General features: G+C 53.7%; 2 protein-coding genes across 2 annotated transcripts; one reads left to right on the top strand and one right to left on the bottom strand.

The window, feature by feature from the left end:
- Positions 1-736: 736 nt before the first annotated feature.
- Positions 737-5,757, bottom strand: LOC141476117 (butyrophilin subfamily 1 member A1-like). The gene is made up of 10 exons (XM_074164719.1): positions 5,685-5,757; positions 4,864-5,211; positions 4,056-4,337; positions 3,625-3,729; positions 3,314-3,411; positions 2,924-2,944; positions 2,563-2,583; positions 2,048-2,111; positions 1,883-1,915; positions 737-1,410 (listed from the first exon to the last, which is right to left on the bottom strand). The coding sequence occupies exons 1-10, from the start codon at positions 5,755-5,757 to the stop codon at positions 737-739; spliced, it is 1,719 nt and encodes a 572-aa protein (XP_074020820.1).
- Positions 5,758-14,843: 9,086 nt separating this feature from the next.
- On the top strand, positions 14,844-19,488 carry LOC141476155 (E3 ubiquitin-protein ligase TRIM11-like). The gene is given in 8 exon segments (XM_074164759.1): positions 14,844-15,242; positions 16,017-16,112; positions 16,198-16,416; positions 16,537-16,559; positions 16,783-16,831; positions 16,834-16,960; positions 17,405-17,452; positions 18,079-19,488. Coding segments are annotated over 8 exon segments (1,485 nt in total). The 3' UTR covers positions 18,603-19,488.
- Positions 19,489-19,925: the final 437 nt, after the last annotated feature.

The raw sequence follows: 19,925 nt of genomic DNA on the forward strand, positions 1-19,925 counted from the left end.
CCAGGCAAGTCTAGGAGGGGTTCTGGGGGGTTGAAGGAGTTGCAAGGGGATCAGAGGGGTTCAAGGAGTTCCAAGGTGGGTTCCGAGTGGTTCCAAGGGGATCTGAGCAGTTCCAAGGAGATCCAAGGAGTTCCAAGAGGATCAAAGTGGATCCAAGAGTTTCCTGGCTGCCCGGCGTGGTTTAACCCCAGCCAGAAGCTCCCTCCCTCCCTCCCTGTTCCTCAGTCGGGTGGGGAGAAGAGGGAGAAAAGGAGGGGAAGACACCGCATTGGACTGAATAAATACGGTTCAAGACAACAGTTACAGCAGAGGAAAATATCATTATTAATTGTAAAAAAATACACAAAATAAAGGGATACACCACCAGTAGCCTTCAGCACCTGAGGACTGATTGATCAGCACGTCCCCAGCAGTGATGGAGAATCCCAGCCCCCTGACAGCCCCCATTTCTATTCCAAGCAGGATGTCTGTGGGGTGGAATATCCCTTTGGCCACCTCATCCTGACCACGCTCCCTCTCGGCTGTGATGGGAAGCTGAAAAAGCCCTGGACTGAGGCGAACATTTCTCAGCCACATATAAAAATATGTGTGACCAAGGTAATTCTCACGCTAAATCCAAACATCAGCAGCTACTAGAAAGAAAATTAACTCCATCAAAGCTGAAAGGAGGACACATCCCATGGCCAGAGCCTCCCAGCACCAGGGTTACCCCACAGCAGCCCCTGTCCCCTGACCCTCACTCCCCCTCGGCTCCCTGGGCTGGGGCAGGACAGAGAGGGACATCTCCTGCAGGGTCCAGGAGAGGAGAGTGGGGAGTCTCTGGAGAAGGGCAGGGTCTGCTGGAGGCTGTGGTGGGGATGGAAGCAGGGCTGAGGGTCTGAGGGGGGCTGCCCTTGAGGTACAGATGGGTTTTCTCACTCTGCACCCAAAACCAGGGGCGCAGGGTCTCCCCATGGAACGAGCCTGGTGGGAAAGTGAAGATCTCGGCCCCAGTGTCGGCATCGAAGAATGTCACCAGCCCCTGTGTGCAGTCCAGACAGACCCAGATCCTCCTGGTGTAGAAGTCGCGAGGCAAGTCAGTGCGAGGAGAGGTGAGAGCTGTAAACTGCCAGTCATGCCACTCAATTGCCCATACCCCTTCTTCAGGACTGGGCGACACTGTCCCCTTCCTCTCCACAGACTCTCTGGCAACCCCAGCACCCCACCATGAAGGACCTATGCTCTCCCGCTCCACCTCCCAGCAGTGCCTCCCCTCCCGGAACCTCTCCTGGCCCAGCACACAGTGCAAATAACTAAATCTCTCGGGGTTGTCAGGCAGGTTCCGCCGTGTGGGTCCACATCTCACACTTCTCAAATCCTCCGACAGGACAAGTTTGGAATGAGCCGTGTTTGGATCCAGGGTCACCACATCTGCAGGGAACAGGAGGAGCCAGAGCATCAGCGCTCAGTCCTGGGCAGGTTTCACCACCCTGGGGCCAGAATCTGCCCCACGGGGCAGGAGACTGGGCAACTCCTTCCTCCTCTCCATCCCCACCACAGGGTCGGACCCACCACAGCAACGGCTGAGCTTGGTCCCGTGGGAAGAGGCAACAGTGGGGCTGCAGCCCCTGCAGGGAGTAGCAGGATGGGGAGAGGGGCTGGGTAGGGCAGTGCAGGAGGTCTCAGGGGGAGATGGCGCGTGTGAGGCTCAAGGGTGTAGCTCAGAAGAGGGTGGAATGGCAAGAAAATGGGGTGAGATCCAACCCAGTGCCATGATCTGGGGGGCCTGAGTCACCAACACACCCAGGCATGGCCAGTCCCTTCGCTAGACAGCCCAGTTACACCTCGCACAGAGGGAAAGGGAGGAGAATCCCCAATAAATTAATATAAAATACCCAAATACCTGGATTTTCTGGAAGCAGAAACTTTCTCCAAGCTACAAGGAAAGATAAGAGCAGGTCACATCCCATGGCCAGTCCCCAGGGACTCTGGGCAGGGGAGACTGTCTGGACCTGGCCTGGTGTCCCCAGGTTGCCCAACCTTTCAGGTACAGCTCCTCACAATTTGCCTGGACCCAGGAGATGCAGGGGTCGAGAGGATGGGCAAGGGCGGAAGGGGCTGAGCATGAGCACCTGGGAGAGGACACGGAGATAGGAGGAGTTCACGGAGACTCACCCAACAGTGCACCTTGTTCCTCTGGAAAGCAAAAGCAATATTTGGTCAGAGAGGACAGCTTCTCATCCCATAAGTGCTCAAGAAGGACTAAGCAGAGCTGGGGAACCACCAAACTCCTTCTCTTTGGGGAGTGGGAAAACACCCACCGAGTCCCAGGAATGAGTCCCTCCAGCCTGGTCATGTCCAACGGCTGGTCCCCAGGGATTCCGGCAGGGGAGAGGGTCCATCCCTGCTCTGGTCTCCCCAAGCTGCCCACCCACCCCACCCCCCCCCCCCCAGGCACTTTCCCTTGGGGTTTGCCCGCACCCAGGGGATGCAGGGATGGAGGGCACAGGCAAGAGGGGAAAAGGATGAGTGCAGAGAGCCCAGGAGAGGACACTGAGTCAGGAAGAGCTCACGGAGACTCACCCAGTGCTGCATCTCGTTTCCCTGGAAAGGAAAAACAGAAGAACTGGTGACTGGAGAGAACGTCTTCTCATCACATGACTGCAAGCACAGGAGTGGACATATCCCTGTTTGGGGGGTGGGAACAGATGCCTAAACCCTGCGAATGGCTCCCTGCAGCCTGGTAAAGTCCCGCTACCGGTCCCCAGAGAGTCTGGTCAGGAAAGAGGTGTTATCCCTGGTCTGGTGTCCCAAGCTGCCCACCCCACCAGGCACCTCCTCGGGGTTTGCTTGGACCCAGGGGATTGAGAGATGGAGAGGATGGGTAAGGGGGGAAAGGGCCAAGCACAGAGCACCTGGGAGAGGACACCGAGCTGTGACTCACCCAGTGCTGCATCTCGTTCACCTGGAAAGGAAAAAACAAAATCAATGAGAGACCAGAGGGGACGGCTTCTCACCCCATGGCTGGAACGAGCAGGACTCGGACTGAGCCCAATCTCCTTCTCTTTGGGAAATGGAAAAGTCCCATTGACTCTCAGCTGGGTCTCCTTGACCTCTAGTCCCGACCCCCTGCCCAGCCCAGACACGCACTCTGCAGTTAAGCCTGACTTAAGCAGAGATTTAAGGCTCAGCCTGATTTAAGCTCACTCAATACTGCTCCCCATTTCTTCCCACGAGCCAGGACACCTCCCATGCCCAGTTCCCAGCACCAGTGCTCTCCAGTCCCCTTCTGGGCTCCATCAACCCACATCAATAACCAGAGAACCATCAAGACCCATCCAAAGCCACATCCCTCCCTGGGGGCTCCTTTCTCAGGAGGCTTTGCTGGTGGCAGGGGCCAGAAGGACTCATCCAGCGCTCTGGACTGCACCACTGGAAAGCAAAAACAGAGGAAGAGGAGGTCAGGAGAGAAACTACTGCATCACTGGGACCATCTCTCCAGGGTCTCTTGGACCTCCCCACCAGCCAGTTGCTCTGCCCATGCTCCCTCTTCTCCCACCCACAACCCGTGTCCTTGTCCCCATCCTTCCTTTTTGCACAGAACTTCTTTGATGAAGGCAAAACATTGTGGTGATGCAAACTCACCTTTCCTTCGGTAGAGATAAGCACTGAGGGCAGTTGACACCACTGAAAGCAGGAGGAACACACCCAGAGCTGCCATCCAGGGATGGGCATTGTGGAAAAAGGGAGCTGAGAAACAAAAAAAACATCCGGAAAAGGACTCATTTTACACTCCTGTGTATAAGGAGATGAAAAAACCCAAGACAACCCCAAACTTCCAGCTCCTAAAGCCTTGTTGTGGGAGCCCTGGGCTCAAGGGGACATCGTCTACCCCATCCCATGGACATCCCAATGCTCCCCTGAAGCACACCAGGATCACGTTATCTCCTGCACTGAAACTCACTTGTGGGTGCAGCCCCCTCCCCTTCCCTCACCCCCTGCATGTTTCTCCAACCCCCTGAGATCAAACCCCACCAAGCAGCACGGCCAACCCCAGCCCTGCTGCCATCCTGCACCTGAGATGTGCAGGGACGACACCTGCTCCTGCTCCAGGCGGCTGTTCCTCACCACGCACGACACGTTCCCATCTCCCTTCCCGCTCACAATGATGACATCTTGGATCTCAAAGAAACCACTCTCATCTGGGGAATGTCTCCAGAAGACCGAGGGGAGATGCTGCCCGCCGGCATCCTTCCACAGCACCTCCGGTGACGGGTACCAGCCGGCCGATCGACACACCACCCGGATGCCGCCATCCTCGTAAGCCTCCAGAGAGAGGAAAGGGACAGAGCCCATGGCTGGGGGAAGAGCCCGGAGTTGCCCTGAGTTAGGGATGGACCCAGCTCAAAGACCAAGACCGAACGCCACGCCAGACACATCACAGGGTGCCCAGGGGGCTGTGGGGCCGGCCACGTGCTCCTCACACCACCAAACCCACCCCAACGTCTGCAGGAACCGGAGAGCACTGATGCCAAATGACCCCAGACCTCCCATAAAACAGCCGGGCAGAGCAGCACTGAACAGCCGAGCTTTGGCACCTCAAGGCAGCATCTCTGCATCATCACAGCATCACAAGGACACCACAGAGACCCAAAGACACAGTGTCCATGCCGCTCTGTCCCAAAAACACCTCCAGCACCACGAGCGTGCTTCCTCCTGGGCAGGCACAGATGGGAAGAGACCCCTCGCACCTGACCTCTCTCAACGGCTCCTGGCCTTCAGCACCAAATGGATGGATGTGAGGATGGGACAGAGCTCTGGGAGGGACACACCAACCCACGGACACCTGCACCATCCCCAGGAAACACCACAGCAGCCACAAACCTGCCACCTCCAGGTCGACTGTAGTTTCTCCATAAGAGGCAGCATCTTGCACAGTGCAGACGTACTGGCCGTCATCAGAGGGTCTCAAGCCAGAGATTCTCAAGTCCAGGCTCCCACGGGAGAGACCATCTCTGGCCAACTCTGTCCTTCCAATGTATTCCTCCATCTGCTCCCAGTGCTGGTCTGCTCCATTTCGGTAGAGGTGCACCGTTTCAGAGAACTGGTGATGGATCCACCTGATCTCCAAGCTCTGAGCGTCCACGCGTGGGGATAAGTGACACGGCAGCACGACATCCTGCCCCACGGTGGCAAGGAGAGGTCGGCCTGGTCCCACCACTCTGAACTGCGCTGGGTGACAGAGAAGGACACAGAGATGGAGATTGCGCCCATGTTAATTTACGGGCATCGCATGGCAAGGGGCCAGCTTGTCGTGAGCGGTGCCCGCTCCATCCCGTGGGCATTGCTTTGCCCTCCCCGTGGCCCAAAGACTTGGGAGAAACTGGAGAGGGAGCAGGAGAACTCAAAGGAAAAGGTGGTTTCCTGGGCTTGGGAACTGCTCCAGAAAATTGTGACTCCCATCCCAAAAATGGCACCACTCCAGCCAGCCCTGGTAGAAGGGACAATTGCTTTAGGGGAGCAACACGGGGTGGGACTGAAGATCTCCCAGGGCAATGGACATGTGGCATTACCAGCCCAGGGGAAAGTGAAAGCAATGCCCAGCCGAGCCCTGGGCTCAGCTCCTCCTGCCCCCACAGCACCCCCCCTGCCCCACATCTGCCACCTGGAGAACGCTCAACCCCCCAGCCCTGCAGGATCCCTACCTGATCCCAGCCGGAGGAGGTGGAGAGTCAGGAAATGACTGAGGAGGCCCCATGGGCTCGTGGGGAACCCCATCTGCTGCCGGAGCTGGAGAAGAGGGTGGGAAGGGAGGCAGAGGGAGGGCAAGGGGGGGTTACAGCCACCACGGAGGGGATGGGGAAGAAGGGCTGTACCTGCCCCCCACACCACTCCAGAAATCCCACCAAACCACCTACACCCTGACATCGGAAGGAACCCTTGGGTCAAGGGATGGACGGGATCCACACGTGGCTCCCAGTGCAGCCCCTGCTCTGCCCCACTGCCCTCCCCAGGATTTACCCTAAATCCCTTACAAGATTTTAAGTGATATTAAATATTCTAAATTCCTCGCAGAAAGGAAATTCACTCACCCAAGGTGTAGGAGCTGCACCCAACATCTCCAACCTTTGCCCATTTCCAAGGTGCGGTTTTAAGCTCCACCTCCCAGGTCATGAGCTCAGGTTCTTCATCCAGGGATGATCCACGTCAACAAGTCCAGAGTCATAAAAGACACCACCAAGGGCAAAGCACCAAAGGGAACCCATCATCCTCTCCATTCCTGCATGGGAGGTTGTGGAGGTGGCTTTTCCCAGGGCTGCGCCTCTCCCGGCAGCCTGTGCTGGGGCAGAGACATCAGCGAGGTTTTACACCCATAAATAAGCGGGGGTTTTTCCCCAAAAAGGGCTGATTTTCCTGTGTACGGCCACTGTTGCAAAGGAAGGAGCGAAGTCCCAACCGGGCCATCATGAATCATCCACCATGAATCACCAGTTCTGCTCTGTCCATCTCTTGGGGGTTTTTATTGGTGTTTCAGGACATTTCTATTTGGGAGGAAGACTCGGCAGCCCATCGGTCCCAGGAACCAAAAAAAAGGAGGAAAAGAACTGAAAATGAAGGATAATAAGGTTTGTTTTGGGGGGATCATGTAAAGCTGAGAGCTTTGTTGTGATTTTTGGAGATGGCTGATGAGCCCAGCAGTGTCTCTGCAGCCCCACAACAGCCAGGAGCTTGTGGGGAGCCAGGGATGAGGGGACAAGAAGGGTTTGGGGGAGCTTCAAGTGTCGGGACACCCCAGCTGTGCCCTGTCACCTTGGGGACATCACATCCCTGAGGAGGACGTGTCCCCTGCAGTCCCCAGTGTCCTCACCTTACAAATGGGGAGCCCATGCCCAAAATAAGGGGTGCAGGAGGGTTCAGGGGAAGGCTGTACCCATAGCTCCCACAGGGATAGGTACCGGGATGGTTCATACCCAGCTCCGGGGGGGTCTCTGGGGTCATCCCCAGACGTGGGGAGGGTGACCACGGTGAGCCCCTGTCCCAGTTTGAGGTAAAACAGAACCAACTTCTTATTCAGTAATTTTACTTCTCGGCTCAGCCTTGGCCAGGGATGGGGGGAGACAGGAAGGGGGACCCCAAACTGACCAAGGGGGTGTTCCATCCCATCCACGCTCAAGATAAAAGCCAAGGGATCAGCTCTTTCTCCAGTGGCTGACTCTCCAGAGGGTCAGCTCTTTCTCCAGTGGCTGACGTCCGAGGAGGACCCTGTCTGTTCGTCTACCTTTGATCCCGATCCGTGTCTTTCTGACCCCAGAGCTGGAATCCAGTTCCCACCCGTCGTTGAGTCCAATCTGGGACTTCTCCAATTCCATGCCGGTGACATCATCCTGGAAGCTTGATATGGTTTTGTATAGATTGTATTTATTTCATTATTTTCATTTTTATCTTATTTTTAATATTCCATTAAAGTAGTTTAGTTCCTGCTCAACTTGTAAATCTCTTTCTCTCTCCTCCTCTCCTGGGAGTGAGAGGTGGGGGAAGAGCATTTGTGACCATCATGGGCCAGTTCAGCCTAAACTGAAATTTACTTTAAATCCCTTACAAGACTTTATGTGAAATTTAATATTCTAATTTCCCCACAAAAAAAAGAGAAGTCACATACTGGACGGTACACACCAGGTCCACCTCTGAGATACTTTGGGTGGTCACACAGGGGCCAGGTCCACCCCAAGAGGATGTCCTCTCCAGGGGAGGGACATTTCAACAAGTGGAGATGCCTTTCTAGGCAAGACCAAACCCATCTCCTCTGTGTAGGAGCTGAAGGATAAGAAACCCTTAAAAAAACAACAGAAAACACCATTTCACATGTACGGTCACCTGAGTTGTCCCAAAGGTGGCTTTTTCAGAGAAGAAGGGGCCATTTCTCCTGTGCTGGTCCAAGCAAGAGATGTTGGGATGAGTCCTACCAAGCCAAGAGCTCTTCAGGAACAAGAGAACTTCTATTTCTCTCCTTTTCCAGCTCTATTTTTGTGTCAATGACTGAGAGCAACAGCAAAAGGCACATCTAGGGACAGGAATATTCTAGAAACCCTCTTAAAGCTTGTATCTTTGAAGGTCACCACCCTCTTTTTCTTCTCTGAAGGTAGAGCACCCCCATTTCTTGTCCAATGCCACAAACTGGGCTGTGATTTAAGCTGGTTTCCTCCATCCAACCCACCCAAGATTTCTCTCGGCATCTCAATTTTCATTTTCCTCCCAACCTCGAGGCAGATGGAGGATTTTCGGAGGCCGGGGGGTGGAGGATGACCATCCCATTGCTCTCTTGGTGACAGCACAGGCTTTTCACCCGCGGTCCCTGCCCTGTTTTCAGTGTCCCTTCGACAGGATCAGCTACAGAGGAAAATGCTACTATTTTTTGGAGGTTGAAGGGAACTGGACAGCTGGCCAGGCCAACTGCTCGGTGCTTGGGGTTTCCTTGGCCATGCTTGACAGCCTGGAGGACTTGGTAAGGAGACTCAAGGAGGTGCTTAGTGTGGGGGGAAAAAGAAAATCCACCAATATATTTTCCAACTTTTGGGTTGGTTCTTGGCTCTTCCAAGATTTTCCTTGGAGATCTGGAGTGAGAAGATGGGGAAAATGGTTTTCTTGAGGGTAGGTCATCATGGATCTCTTCAAATTTCTCACAACTATCACAAAACCCCCACTGTTTCTATGCAATAATCAAGTTCTGCCTTAAAGACGACACTTTTTGGTAGAGGATTGAAAGGTTCAATCTCCTCTTGTTCTCACTCCTCTTGTTCAGAGCTTCGTGAGGAGATATCAAGGCACCTCGGAGCATTGGATCGGCCTTTCGCAGGGAAACGAGGAGCAACCGTGGAAATGGGTGAAAAAATCATGTTTCTCTCAGCCGTGAGTCTGAGTTTTTCATTGGAACGTGTTTCCTCAGCCCCAAAAACATGCATTTCTGAGGCAGATCCAGCGGTAGCAATGGGACAATGTTTGGGAAAGACAATGTCCATAGTTTTCATTTTTCCCTTTGAGTTGAGAGGTGGAAGCGGTGTTCTTAGTGGGGGGAAAACACTGTTTGTTAGATTTTTTAAAAATATGTTTATTTTCTTGCAAAGCTTCAGGTTTCTTAGGACCAATCCTGCCAAAATAGAAATAATTCGGCAGCAATATTGGCATATGGATGCCCAAAAATGAAGCCAAATGTGTGATTTTTTTTCTCCTTTTCCCTGGACAAAACAGGACAAGACGGGCTCAAAACCTTTGCATCGGCTCCTAACAGGCTGCGGGAAGAGCTCCTCTGGCCCAAACACCCGGTTTTGTCCCCCAAACCAAAGAAAACCTCAAAAAAAACCCAAAACAAAAAATCTACAGAAAAAGCAAACTCAGGGCAAAAATAAGCCAATCACCAAAAATTGCTGAATAAAAACCAAAGTTTCAATGTATTTGTGTTTTCCAACCAAACTTTGCCATACGAGTGATGAGGAATTTCTGGTGATTACTCACACCCAGTATTTAGTTATTTGAAATTAAATGCCAGAGCATGAGGAGAGCCACAGAGATGAGGAAGATGTCTGGGGGGGTGAAGCTTAGGTCTATAGGGGGTCTGTGGCAGCCTTGGGGTGGGGATGCTGGGGGTTTTGGTGGACCAAGGAGGTGCTGGGGGGTCAGGGCAGCCTTTGGTGTCTCATATGGGTCAGTCCTGGGGGCGGTTCTTGGGGGTCCCAAGGGAACAAGGAGATATTGAGGGGCTGGGACAGCCTTTGGGCTCCCCTATGGATCATTCCTGGGGGAGTCCTGGAGGTTCCAGGGGACCAAAGTGACTGTGGGGACCAGAGCAGCCTTTGACTTCCCATGTGGAGCAGCCCTAGGGGGCTCCTGGGGGTCCCAGGGGACCAAGAATGTGTTGGGGGGCTGGAACAGCCTTTGGTGTCTCATATGAGTCAGTCCTGAGGGGTTCTTGAGGGGGGTCCCAGGGGACCAAAGGGCTGTTGGGGGGCCAGAGCAGGTGTTGGGGTCCCATGTGGGGCAGCCCTAGGGGGTCCTGGGGGTCTTTGTGGGGCTGGGGCACCAGGTGATGGGTCAAATACAACACCTCCTTCTTATTGCAAAAAAAAATAATTAAAAAAAAATATTTATTATGGTCTGAACACATTTATAATCAATCGCACCTTAATTACTCAGATCTGGAGCACGGGGAACAGCAGGAGAAAATGGGGAGGGGAAAGTGAGACCGAGCACGTCCTCGTGATGACAAAATCAGTCATAAAGTATTAACAAAAAACCTGCAAAAATTAAGCTTTTTAATTTGAGGTGGAAGCCCGGCATCGAGGTCAGTAAAGGAAACCTTCAGAGGGGGCTGAGTTTGGGAGGAAAACCCAAGTTTTCAGCTCAAAACCGGCTCAGTTAATGAGGCTTGGATGGATTTAACGACAGCAGCTTTCAGATGAGATGAGCCGTCCTGAGCTCGGACCCAAAACCCCCTGGATATAACCCAAAATAGAGACATCTAAGGTGGAGGTAGGACCATGAGGTGGAAATGACTCCAAGACCTGGAAAAGAGTTGAGGAAGATCAAGGAGAAGAGTTGAGGAACATCAAAGAGAAGAAGAGTTGAGGAACATCAAGGAGGGTTTCCAACCATTGGGAAGCTTTGGGGGGGGACACATCACCCCTTGGAGGACAATTTGATGGTGGAGAGGAGGACGCAGAAGTAGGGGAAGACCTTCTCTCCGCTGAAGGAGGCCACGGGGAAGGTGAAGATGCGTTGGCGGGTGCCCACAGCATAGAAGGAGACCTGTCCCACCTCGTAGTCCAGGTAGACCCCGATCTCCCCACTGAGGAGTGGGACGAAGGTGTTGGAAGGAGCCGTGAGGGCCACGCAGAGCTCATCGTACTTCTGCAGTCCCCAGATCTCGGTGTTGGGCTTGAAGAGGATGTGGCCTTTCCTCTGAACCGACTCACGGGCCACCCCAACAGCCCAGAAGCGCCCAGTGGCCTCCACCTCCCAGTAGTGCCGGCCCGAGGTGAAGCCCTCGCTGCCCAACATGCACGGATCTGTGTCAAACTGGCCTGGACCCTCAGGCCACCGACGGCCAGGTCTACCCCAGGTGGCCTCTTTGAGGTCATCAGAGAGGATCACCTCGGGACCCGCCGTGGCCGGATCCAGGGTCACGTCCACTGGAGAGAGAAAGAGAGAAGGAATCAGCCACAAAACTGAAGTGTAAGAGGATGCACATCCCCAAAATCCCCTTCACTGTTGACTCCTCAAGGGGAAAAGGAGAGGAGTGGTGAGGCTGGAGATGGAGGAGCCAAGAGATGGGGGTTGGATACAGAGGAGCCAGGAGATGGGGGTTGGAGATGGAGGATCTCCAGGCGAGGCTGGAGATGGAGCAGCCACAAAATGGAGATTGGAGATGGAGGAGTCAAGAGATGGGGGTTGGGATGGAGGATCTCCAGGTGAGGTTGGAGATGGAAGAGAGAAAAGATGGAGGTTGAAGATGGAGGATGCAGGGAAATAGAAGGTGGAGCTGGAGAGTCTCCAACCCCAATGGGCACCTCACTTGAGGCAGTCCAGAAAGCACCAGGAATCGGTGCTTTGCTCCTCTCCCCCCACCCTTGGGTACCTTCAAACTGTTTTGCCGTGTGATAGTCCAGGGCGAGATCCCACGTGCGCGGCCGCGGTTTGAGGAGGAAAGTCATCGCGCCCTGTCGTCCTCCCCTCCCGGCTTGAGGCACAGAAAGGGGAAAGAAAGAATAAAATCAAATTACTATCCTACAAACGGGCACATCTCAGCTTTTCACCCGTTTTTATGTCAAAAAATGGGTTGAACCACAACATTTAATCAAAATATGTGAAAGAAAATGCCTTTTTTTTTTTTTTTATCCAGTGGTTGCAAAGAAGCTTGGTGCATTATGGCAAGACCTACGGAAATGGATTAAATGTGTTAATTCCCTGATGACTATGAAGGGAACATGAGTAGCACATTGGGAGGGACCTTGTAGAAATGATTATACCCCAAAATTTCCATTCCTCGTGGCGGCTTGGGGACGAATGTGTCTTAAACCCATCCCTCCCTCCGCCATTCGGATCCGACAAGGTTTATTTGAGTGAGAAAAATCCTTAAAATTGAGACAAGCCGAGTCCAACTCTATGCTGTCCAGAGAAACCCTGCAAGAGGCAGAGAAATTCGCCACTGGCCCCGGGGAAAATGTGTGTGTGGGAGATAAGGGCCGGTGTCGAAGGGCCTCGAATCTGATCTCCAAAACCCGGCATGGGTCTTTGAGCGCAATAAAGCGGTTGCCAATGGTAAAAGACACTGGAAATTAGTAATAAAGCCCCAAAAATGTTGAATAAACCACGCTGTGATGCTCAAAAGTAAACAGGTTGCTGCTTTTCCCGGCAAAAGTGCAGAGAGGGGAATTAAAGCAGCAGGTGTGGGAGTAATAGTGGGGAAACAGTGGAAAAAAATCACCCTTACATTAAGATATAAGCAGGGGCTGTGCCGTTTCTCACCCAAATTTCCCCAGCTGGATCATTACAGGTAGACGGGAAGCAAAAAATAACAACCAACCACTGCAAAACACCTTTAAATCCGAAATAAAGATCCTGAGGGCAAAGCAAAGAGAAATCCCCTTTGCTTTTCTTGTTGATGGGATGAGGGGAGTGCTCAGAATCCCCTTTTTCCCCCAAAAAAAGGCAGCAGGGTGATGTAACCCACACGAAAGCGCTGGGATTTTCCCCTTTTTCGAACCTTTTGGGGTTTTCCTTGGTGGCACTGGCGCTGTTTTGGGTTTCCTCCGGCTGTTTTTCCTCCACCAGCTTCTTCTCCGCTTGTTTTTTTTTTTCTCCTATCTTGGGTATTTTTTCCTCCTTTTGGGTTTTTTCCCCCCTTTTCTCTGGCACAGGCTCAGCAAAAGCTCGGTCCTGTCTCTTCCTCCGCCAGCTTTTATCAGCCGAGGAGGGAGGAGACTCCAATCTCCCACCCACAGACGGGGCCACGATGCCTGGGACGCCTCCTGCTCCCTCTGATTGCAGGGTTTTCTTCCCCATTTCAGGGCCATTTTCTCTCTCAATGTGCCGGCCCCCCTCCCCTCTCCCTCCTGCCGCCTCCAAAACAGGCTTTTTTCTCCTCAAAAATACCCCTTGCCCCAAGGGTAGTGCCAGTGCTGGGATCACACACACATACACCCCGCCATGGTTCTTCGTGTCCCCGCAGCCTAGAGAAACCACCTTAAGATAAAAAAGAAAACAACTCCTAAAATGCTAAAAATTGCCCCAAAAAGTCAAGCGGGGGTGACACAGGCTTGCCCCAAGGCGCTGCAGCTCTGGGAAACGCGTGTAAGCAAAAAATACAATCTAAATAAGGTATAAACCCTGGCTTGCTTTTACATGTGTTTATCTAAATGGCAGATTTTTTTTTTTTTTTTTTTTAGAAAAAGGTAATTTGTGGAAAAGTATTTTTATCTGGCACAGCTTTGGTTTCTCTTTCTGCCACCAAAGTCTCTCGCAGCCTGAGATCCCTCTTAGAAATGGCTAATAAGCACCTAAAAGAACAAAGAATTAATTAAGCATGAAGCTCGTCTGCTGGTAATTAAAACCCTGTTCCATGCATTTCTTGGGAAAAAAAAATATATATAAAAAAAAAAGGAGAAAAAAAGAGCTTATTTGGTTTTTTGGTTCTTTTTTTCTGCCCAGGGACCCGCCCCAAAAATTTCAACTTTCGGATTTATTTTGGGTTGGTTCCTCCTGTTTTGTCCCCTCTCGTCGCACCGCGCTTTGCCCCATCGCACCTTCGAGGCCCCAACGCGGGCGCGAAGCATGGGAAAGGGGATCAGAAGCGCCGCCTCCTATTGGCCACCGGGCGCGAAGAGGCTTCCTATTGGTTGCGGCAGATCAACCAATGAGAACAGAGCTTTCCGATCCCCTCCGCCGCGGCCAAGGTGGACTCCCCCCTCCCAAAGGGGCGAATCTGGAGGAAGGGGCTGTGGTTTTCCTGGGGAAAAGCCAAAGCTGATAAATTTGGGACTCAGCCACCTGCGGTTTTTCCAGCTCTGTTTGGGAATATCCGACTTATTTTACCCTTTTATCAGCCTTATTCATAAATAGAATAATTCCTGATTAGTCTTTTTTTTTTTTTTTCTAATTTTTTTTTTTTTTTTTTTAACGTGGGCTGTATTCTATGGCAGTGAAACTTCCAGCTCAAACGTTGGGTTTGGTTCCCTAATTAATTTATTATACAGCTGCATTAACACTATTCCCTTCTGGGCTGGGAGTTTGGCAGCCTCAGCTTAAAGCTGCTCTAACACCACGTCCAGCCACAGATCCTCCTAGTTCTTACTTTTTTTTTTTTTCCCCTCTGCTGCTTATTTTTCCCACTTGGTTTGGGTGCTGAGCTTTAGCGGCGGGGTTTTATTTCGCTTTAAACACTTCACTGAGCTTATTGCTGGCGACAGGGCTTAATATTCCCCGTGAGCTCCACAGGGACCGGGCTCGTTCCTCGCATTCCTGAGTTAATCCCTGCTTTCTCCAGCCACCCTCCGGCCGCCGTTGGATTTCCTCGGGTGGCGTGAAAAAAAAAAAAAACACCTTGTGAATAAATCCCCTTTTCCAAAGAAATCGCTCCCCGCTGTCGGTAAATCCTTTCCGGCCTCATCCTCGGTGGGGGGGGGGGTTGTTTTATGGCTGGGGTGGTGGGGAGGTGGGATAAGCTCTGCCTTCCTTCCCCCGCCGAGGTTCCGGATGCCAACGCTGGCCTCCTGCCCCCCTCCGTCGCCACTTCCAGGAAAACCCGGCCCCTTCTTGGGGGCGTTTCTCTGAACGCTCGGAAAAAAAACAAACCAACCCCCGTGGCCTCGGCCATGGCGGCGGGCAACGCCGTGGAAAACCTGCAGGAGGAGGCCACCTGCGCCGTCTGCTTGGATTTCTTCCGCGATCCCGTCATCCTCCTGAGCTGTGGCCACAATTTTTGCCGCCGTTGCCTCGACGGTTGCTCCGTGGATGCCTCCGGGGCTGGTTCCTGCCCCCAGTGCCGCTTGCCTTTCTCCCGCGATGGCTTCCGTCCCAACCGGCAACTGGCCAACCTGGTGGCCGCCGTCCGGGAGTTGGCCACACCGGCGGCGGAGGAGGAGATTTGCCGGCGGCACCGGAGACCCCTCAACTTTTTTTGTGGCCGGGATGGGACCCTCCTCTGCGCCGCCTGTGCCGAGCAGCACCCACACCCCACCGTGCCTGTGGAAGAGGCCGCTGGGGAGTACAGGGTGAGCGAAACCCCGGCTCCAACACCCTCTCCCTGCCAACCCCCCACCCCCCCCCCCCCATTTCCCTTAAAACTCAGCCCCAAAAATATGCATTTTCAGTTGGGGCAAAACTCAGCTCCCCAAAATATACATTTTCCGATGGGGCAAAGTTTTTCCCCTGTCTTTCCAGTGGGGAAAAAAAAAAAATAAATAAAAAAGCACCGCGAGCATCCCAAAAGTCAAAATTGAGCTGAGAAGCTGCAATTTGCCGAGGCCCCAGCAGGAAACGGGGTGGGAGAGTGAAAGTTTGGGAACTGAAAGTGGAAATAGCGGGGATTTAAAAGCTCCTGCACCTGCGGAAGGGAGGGTTCCTGCTGCGCTTCCGGCAGCGGAGGAGACATGGGGGTACCCAAAGGGGGCCCGGAACTGGCTGGGGGTGCAAGGAGGGGGGGTAAAAAAGGGGGGGCGTTGGGGTGTTTAAGTGGCTGGTGGGGGCTTTTTAGGGGAGGTCTTGGAGTGATAGAGTATCTCAGCCTGGCAGGGAGAGCCGTAGTGGCCATATATACTTATATATTAATATATATATTTATATATCTATGTAGGTAACACAGGCTGTACATAGAGCACAGCTATAAAACTAATTATAATGTGGATATACATGCCTGTATCTGCTTCAGCACAGCAGGAGAGGAGGAAGAGGAGGGGGCTGCCAGCGCTGGTCGTACCAGGGCACTTTAGGGGTCCCAGCCCCCCCTTTTTCCAGGAGCCAAATCCCCTTTTTTCCCCTGGTTTCAGGAGCGATTGGCAGCTTCCCTAAAAGCCCTGCAAGAGGAGGATGAGCGATGCGTGGGGCTGGCGGCAGCGGCGGAGGAGACGAGGCGGGAGATGCTGGTGGGTGTCTGGGGTTCCCGCGGGGTTGCTTCATCCCCCCCCTCCCCATCCTCCATCCTCCTCCTCCTCTCGCTCCGTCCCCCAGGCTCGAGTGGATGCCGAGAAGCAGAAGGTGCTGGGGGTGCTGGAGGGGCTCCGGCGGGTTCTCAACGAGCAGGAATCGAGTTTTTTGCTGCGTTTGGGGCGTCTGCGCCGAGGGCTGGAGGAGCAACGCCGCCGGGACGCCGCCGAACTGGCTCGGCTCCGGCAACGCCGCACCGAGCTCCAGGCCAAGCGCCGGCAACCGGATGGTGACCTGCTGCGGGTGAGTCAAACCCTTCCCCCCCCCCCCCAAAAATCCCCCTGATTCTCCCCCCCCCCTTTTTTTTCGGCTTTTATTCCCAGGCAAACAGCCCTGAGCATCTCTCTCTCCCTTCCTCTCCAGGATGCTCAAATCACCCTCAGCAGGTACTGGGGCCAAAAAGCAGCACCAGAAACACCTTTTTTGGGCCAAAATCCTCTGTTTTGGGGGGTTTTCCCTCTCATCCTCCAGCCTTTCCCCCCTGAGATTTTTGCTTTTAAGCCGGGGGAAGGTTGATCCCAAGTTCGGTGACCTCCTGTCACACCTTGCAGGAGCTGGATCTTTTTTCCTGGGGGGAAATAAAGCTTCCCCGGTGGTTTCCCAGGGCAGGGAAGGGAAATTTGGGGGTTTCTTGGCATTAAACACCCCCATTTCCCTCTCTACCCACCGAGGTGCACGGAGTGGAAGGTGCAGCTGTCGCTGCCACCGATGCGGGAGCTGGAAGCGGAGCTTGAGGACTTTGCCTTGAAAACCAACGTGTTCGCCGAGGCTGTGACACAGTTTACAGGTATTTGCGGGGGGGGGGGGGGAACGGGGAAAAAAAGGGGGATTTAACAGGGAGAAACAGGAGCATGGAGGAGGGGAATGTGGAGGAGATACCCACCCCCACCCCCCCCAGGGCTGGCAGAGTTTGGCTGGAAGGTCCAAGCATCACAAATGCCCCTTAATCTAAATAAAATTTTTAAAACAATATAAAAAAAAAAAAAAAAAATCCAAACAGGGATTTATTCTCTTTATAGCAGCATTAGGGGGTGGGAAGCTGCAGAGAGCTGCTGGCTGTTAATTGGCACTCAAATTAGAACATTAATTAGGTGGGGAGGAAGGCAACGGCCCCCACAAAGGGCTCCCACTTCTCCGTGGGATGCGGAATGGGGCGGGGGGGGAGGGATGCGGGGCAGCCCCAGGGCTGGATCCAGGGGTCCGAATTTCCAGGGTCACCTTCTCTTTCCAGCCGTGGTGGGGCTCTCGCTGGAGGAAGACTTGGGGGGATACCGGAGAGGTGAGTGGGGCTCCAGGGCCAGTCTTGGGGTTCAGCATCACAAGGTGGGGTTTGGCTGTGAAATCTGGAGCTGGTGCTCAGGTGCAACCCCCAGGACTGATGTTCTGGTGCAATATTTGAAGGTGATGCTCCTCTGAAACGCTCAGGGTGAATGCTCTGGTGCAATATTTGGAGCCGATGCTCCAGTGTGACATCCAGATGCCAAGTCCAGGGCTGATGCTCAGGACCAGACCCTGGGACTGATGGTTGGGTGCAATATTTGGAGCTGAAGCTCTGGGGCAACACCTAGGGTGGGTGCTCAAGGGTGGTATTTGGAGCTGAAGCTTCTCTGAAACACCCAGGGTGGGTGCTCAAGGGCAGCATTTGGAGCTGAAGCTCCAGGGAAACACCTGGAACCAATGCTCGGGTGCAATATTTGAAGGTGATGCTCCTCTGAAACACTCACGGTGGGTGCTCAAGGGTGGTATTTGGAGCTGAAGCTCCAGGGAAACACCCGGGGCCGATGCTCAGGTGCAATATTTCAAGCTGATGCTCTTTCACAACACCTGGGGCTGGTGCTACACCCAGGAATGATGCTCTTTCCCAAGATTTGGAGCTAACACCCCTTTCCCCCTCCCCACTTCCAGCAACCGTGACCCTGGACCCGGCCACAGCTCACCCCCAGATCCTGGTCTCGGCAGACGGCCGGACGGCAGGACGTCGGGAATCCCCCCCGGCTCCTCTTCCCTCGGGCACGGAGCGTTTCGAGTCCCTCCGTTGCGTTTTGGGGCTTCAGGGCTTCTGCGGGGGGAGGCACCGTTGGGCCGTGGAGGTTCGTCCCGGTCCCGACTGGGCGCTGGGGGTGGCTCGGGAATTCGTCTCCCGCAAGGGTTGTTTTGGTCTCAGCCCCGAGCGGGGGGTCTGGGCCGTGGGGCAGTGGCTGGGGCAGCTGCGGGCTCTCACCTGGCCCAGCCCCACCTCCCTGCCCCACGGCCGCGTGCCCCGGTGCATCGAGGTGGCTCTGGATTACGCCGGGGGGCGGGTGGCTTTCCGCGACGCCGACAGCCGCGCTGAAATCTTCGCCTTCCCCCCGGCGGCTTTCGCCGGCGAACGGCTCCGGCCGCTGCTGTGGCTGGGCGAGGGGCCGGCTCTGCTCACCCTCTGCCCCTGAGCCCCCCAAAACCCACCCTCCCACCTCCTCCACCACCCCAATGCACCCCCCATTCATTAAACAGCCCCAAACCCCCTCCCAACCCCCTTTTGCTTTTCCTCTAAACACTATATTTAACAAAACTAATCGCGTTTCGTACACCCCCCCCTCGCTCCTCCCTGGGTTGGCAAAAAAAACCCCAAAACCTTAAAATACCAATTTTTTTTATAGCTCTGCTGGGCATTTTCTGGGGAAAATAAGCCTTAAAAGGAGAAAAAAAAAAAAAAAAAAAAAGACAAGGGAATATCTCGCTTCCTGCTGCCACCCCAAAACCCTGCCCCGAAGCAAACCCCACCCCGAATGCACATTTTTCAGAGGTTTAATTATTATTCTTTTTCAAAGAGGGGGGCAAAATTAAAGAAAGAAAAGGAAATTGCACAGGAACCCAGAGCGGAGCAGGATTTTGCACGCTGGGGAGAGGGGCTATATTCAAGGGCTATTTTTTTTTTTCCAATTTAATGCTTTTTGTTGGGGTTCCCCCCCCATTTCCTTGTGAGAAAATACCTTCAAGAGGAGAAGGGAGAGGGTTTTTTGTTTCCCCGGCTGTTTGCCGATGGAAAAAAAGACCCAGAAAAACAGAGAAAACCCCTCTAAAAAAAAAAAATAAATAAAAACAAAAAGAGAACTCAATTTGAGGAAGAAAAGGGGCTTCGCTGCTGCTGGGGGATGCCTCGTAGGAAGGTTTTGCAGGCGGAGAAATTAGGGGAAATGGGATGAAACCACTCCTCGCGCCTCCCGGGATCGCTTCAGGCTGGGACCTCCCTGTGGTTTTGCAATCGCTGCCGGAACGTGAGCGGGGAGAGAGGCCACGGATGGGGTTTTATCCCCCGTTTCACCACCTACGAGTGACCAGAAAAAGGGAAAAAATAAACAAAAGCGGCACCTTGAGGCAGCAGGAAGCGGTTTTTATGGTTAAACCCCGTAATAACGGGCTGTTATCAGGCGGCGCAGGCAGGACCGGGCAGGTCTCTGCCTCTTACAGCCCCAAAAGCTCCTCCTCCGCCGCCGCCAGACTCGCCTCCTCGCAGAGAATCGTGACTTCAGCCCGAGGAAGAGGAGAAACCACCGGGAAAGGCGGCTGCTTCCATCTTCAGGGCCCCAGGTGGGCAGCAGCAGCAGCGGCAGCTTTAAATAAGGCCCTTGACGAAGCCACAACATCCTAGACGGCTCCTAAACCCAAATTACAGCCCGGCTGGGTTTGTAATTAGTCCTTTCCCCCCCCCCCCCACTCGGTTCATGGCAAGGTCACGCCGCCCGGGAAAAGCAAGAGTTTCGTGGAAACCA

This window comes from Numenius arquata, chromosome 28 (assembly GCF_964106895.1).
Source record: "Numenius arquata chromosome 28, bNumArq3.hap1.1, whole genome shotgun sequence".
Classification (NCBI taxonomy): Eukaryota; Metazoa; Chordata; class Aves; order Charadriiformes; family Scolopacidae; genus Numenius; species Numenius arquata.

Coding starts and splice junctions, on each gene's coding strand:
- LOC141476117 (XM_074164719.1), bottom strand. CDS start 5,757: ATGGGGTTCCCCACGAGCCCATGGGGCCTCCTCAGTCATTTCCTGACT. Junction 4,338..4,863: donor AGTCGACCTGGAGGTGGCAG/GTTTGTGGCTGC, acceptor CTCTTCCCCCAG/CCATGGGCTCTGTCCCTTTC. Junction 3,730..4,055: donor GTCGTCCCTGCACATCTCAG/GTGCAGGATGGC, acceptor TTTGTTTCTCAG/CTCCCTTTTTCCACAATGCC.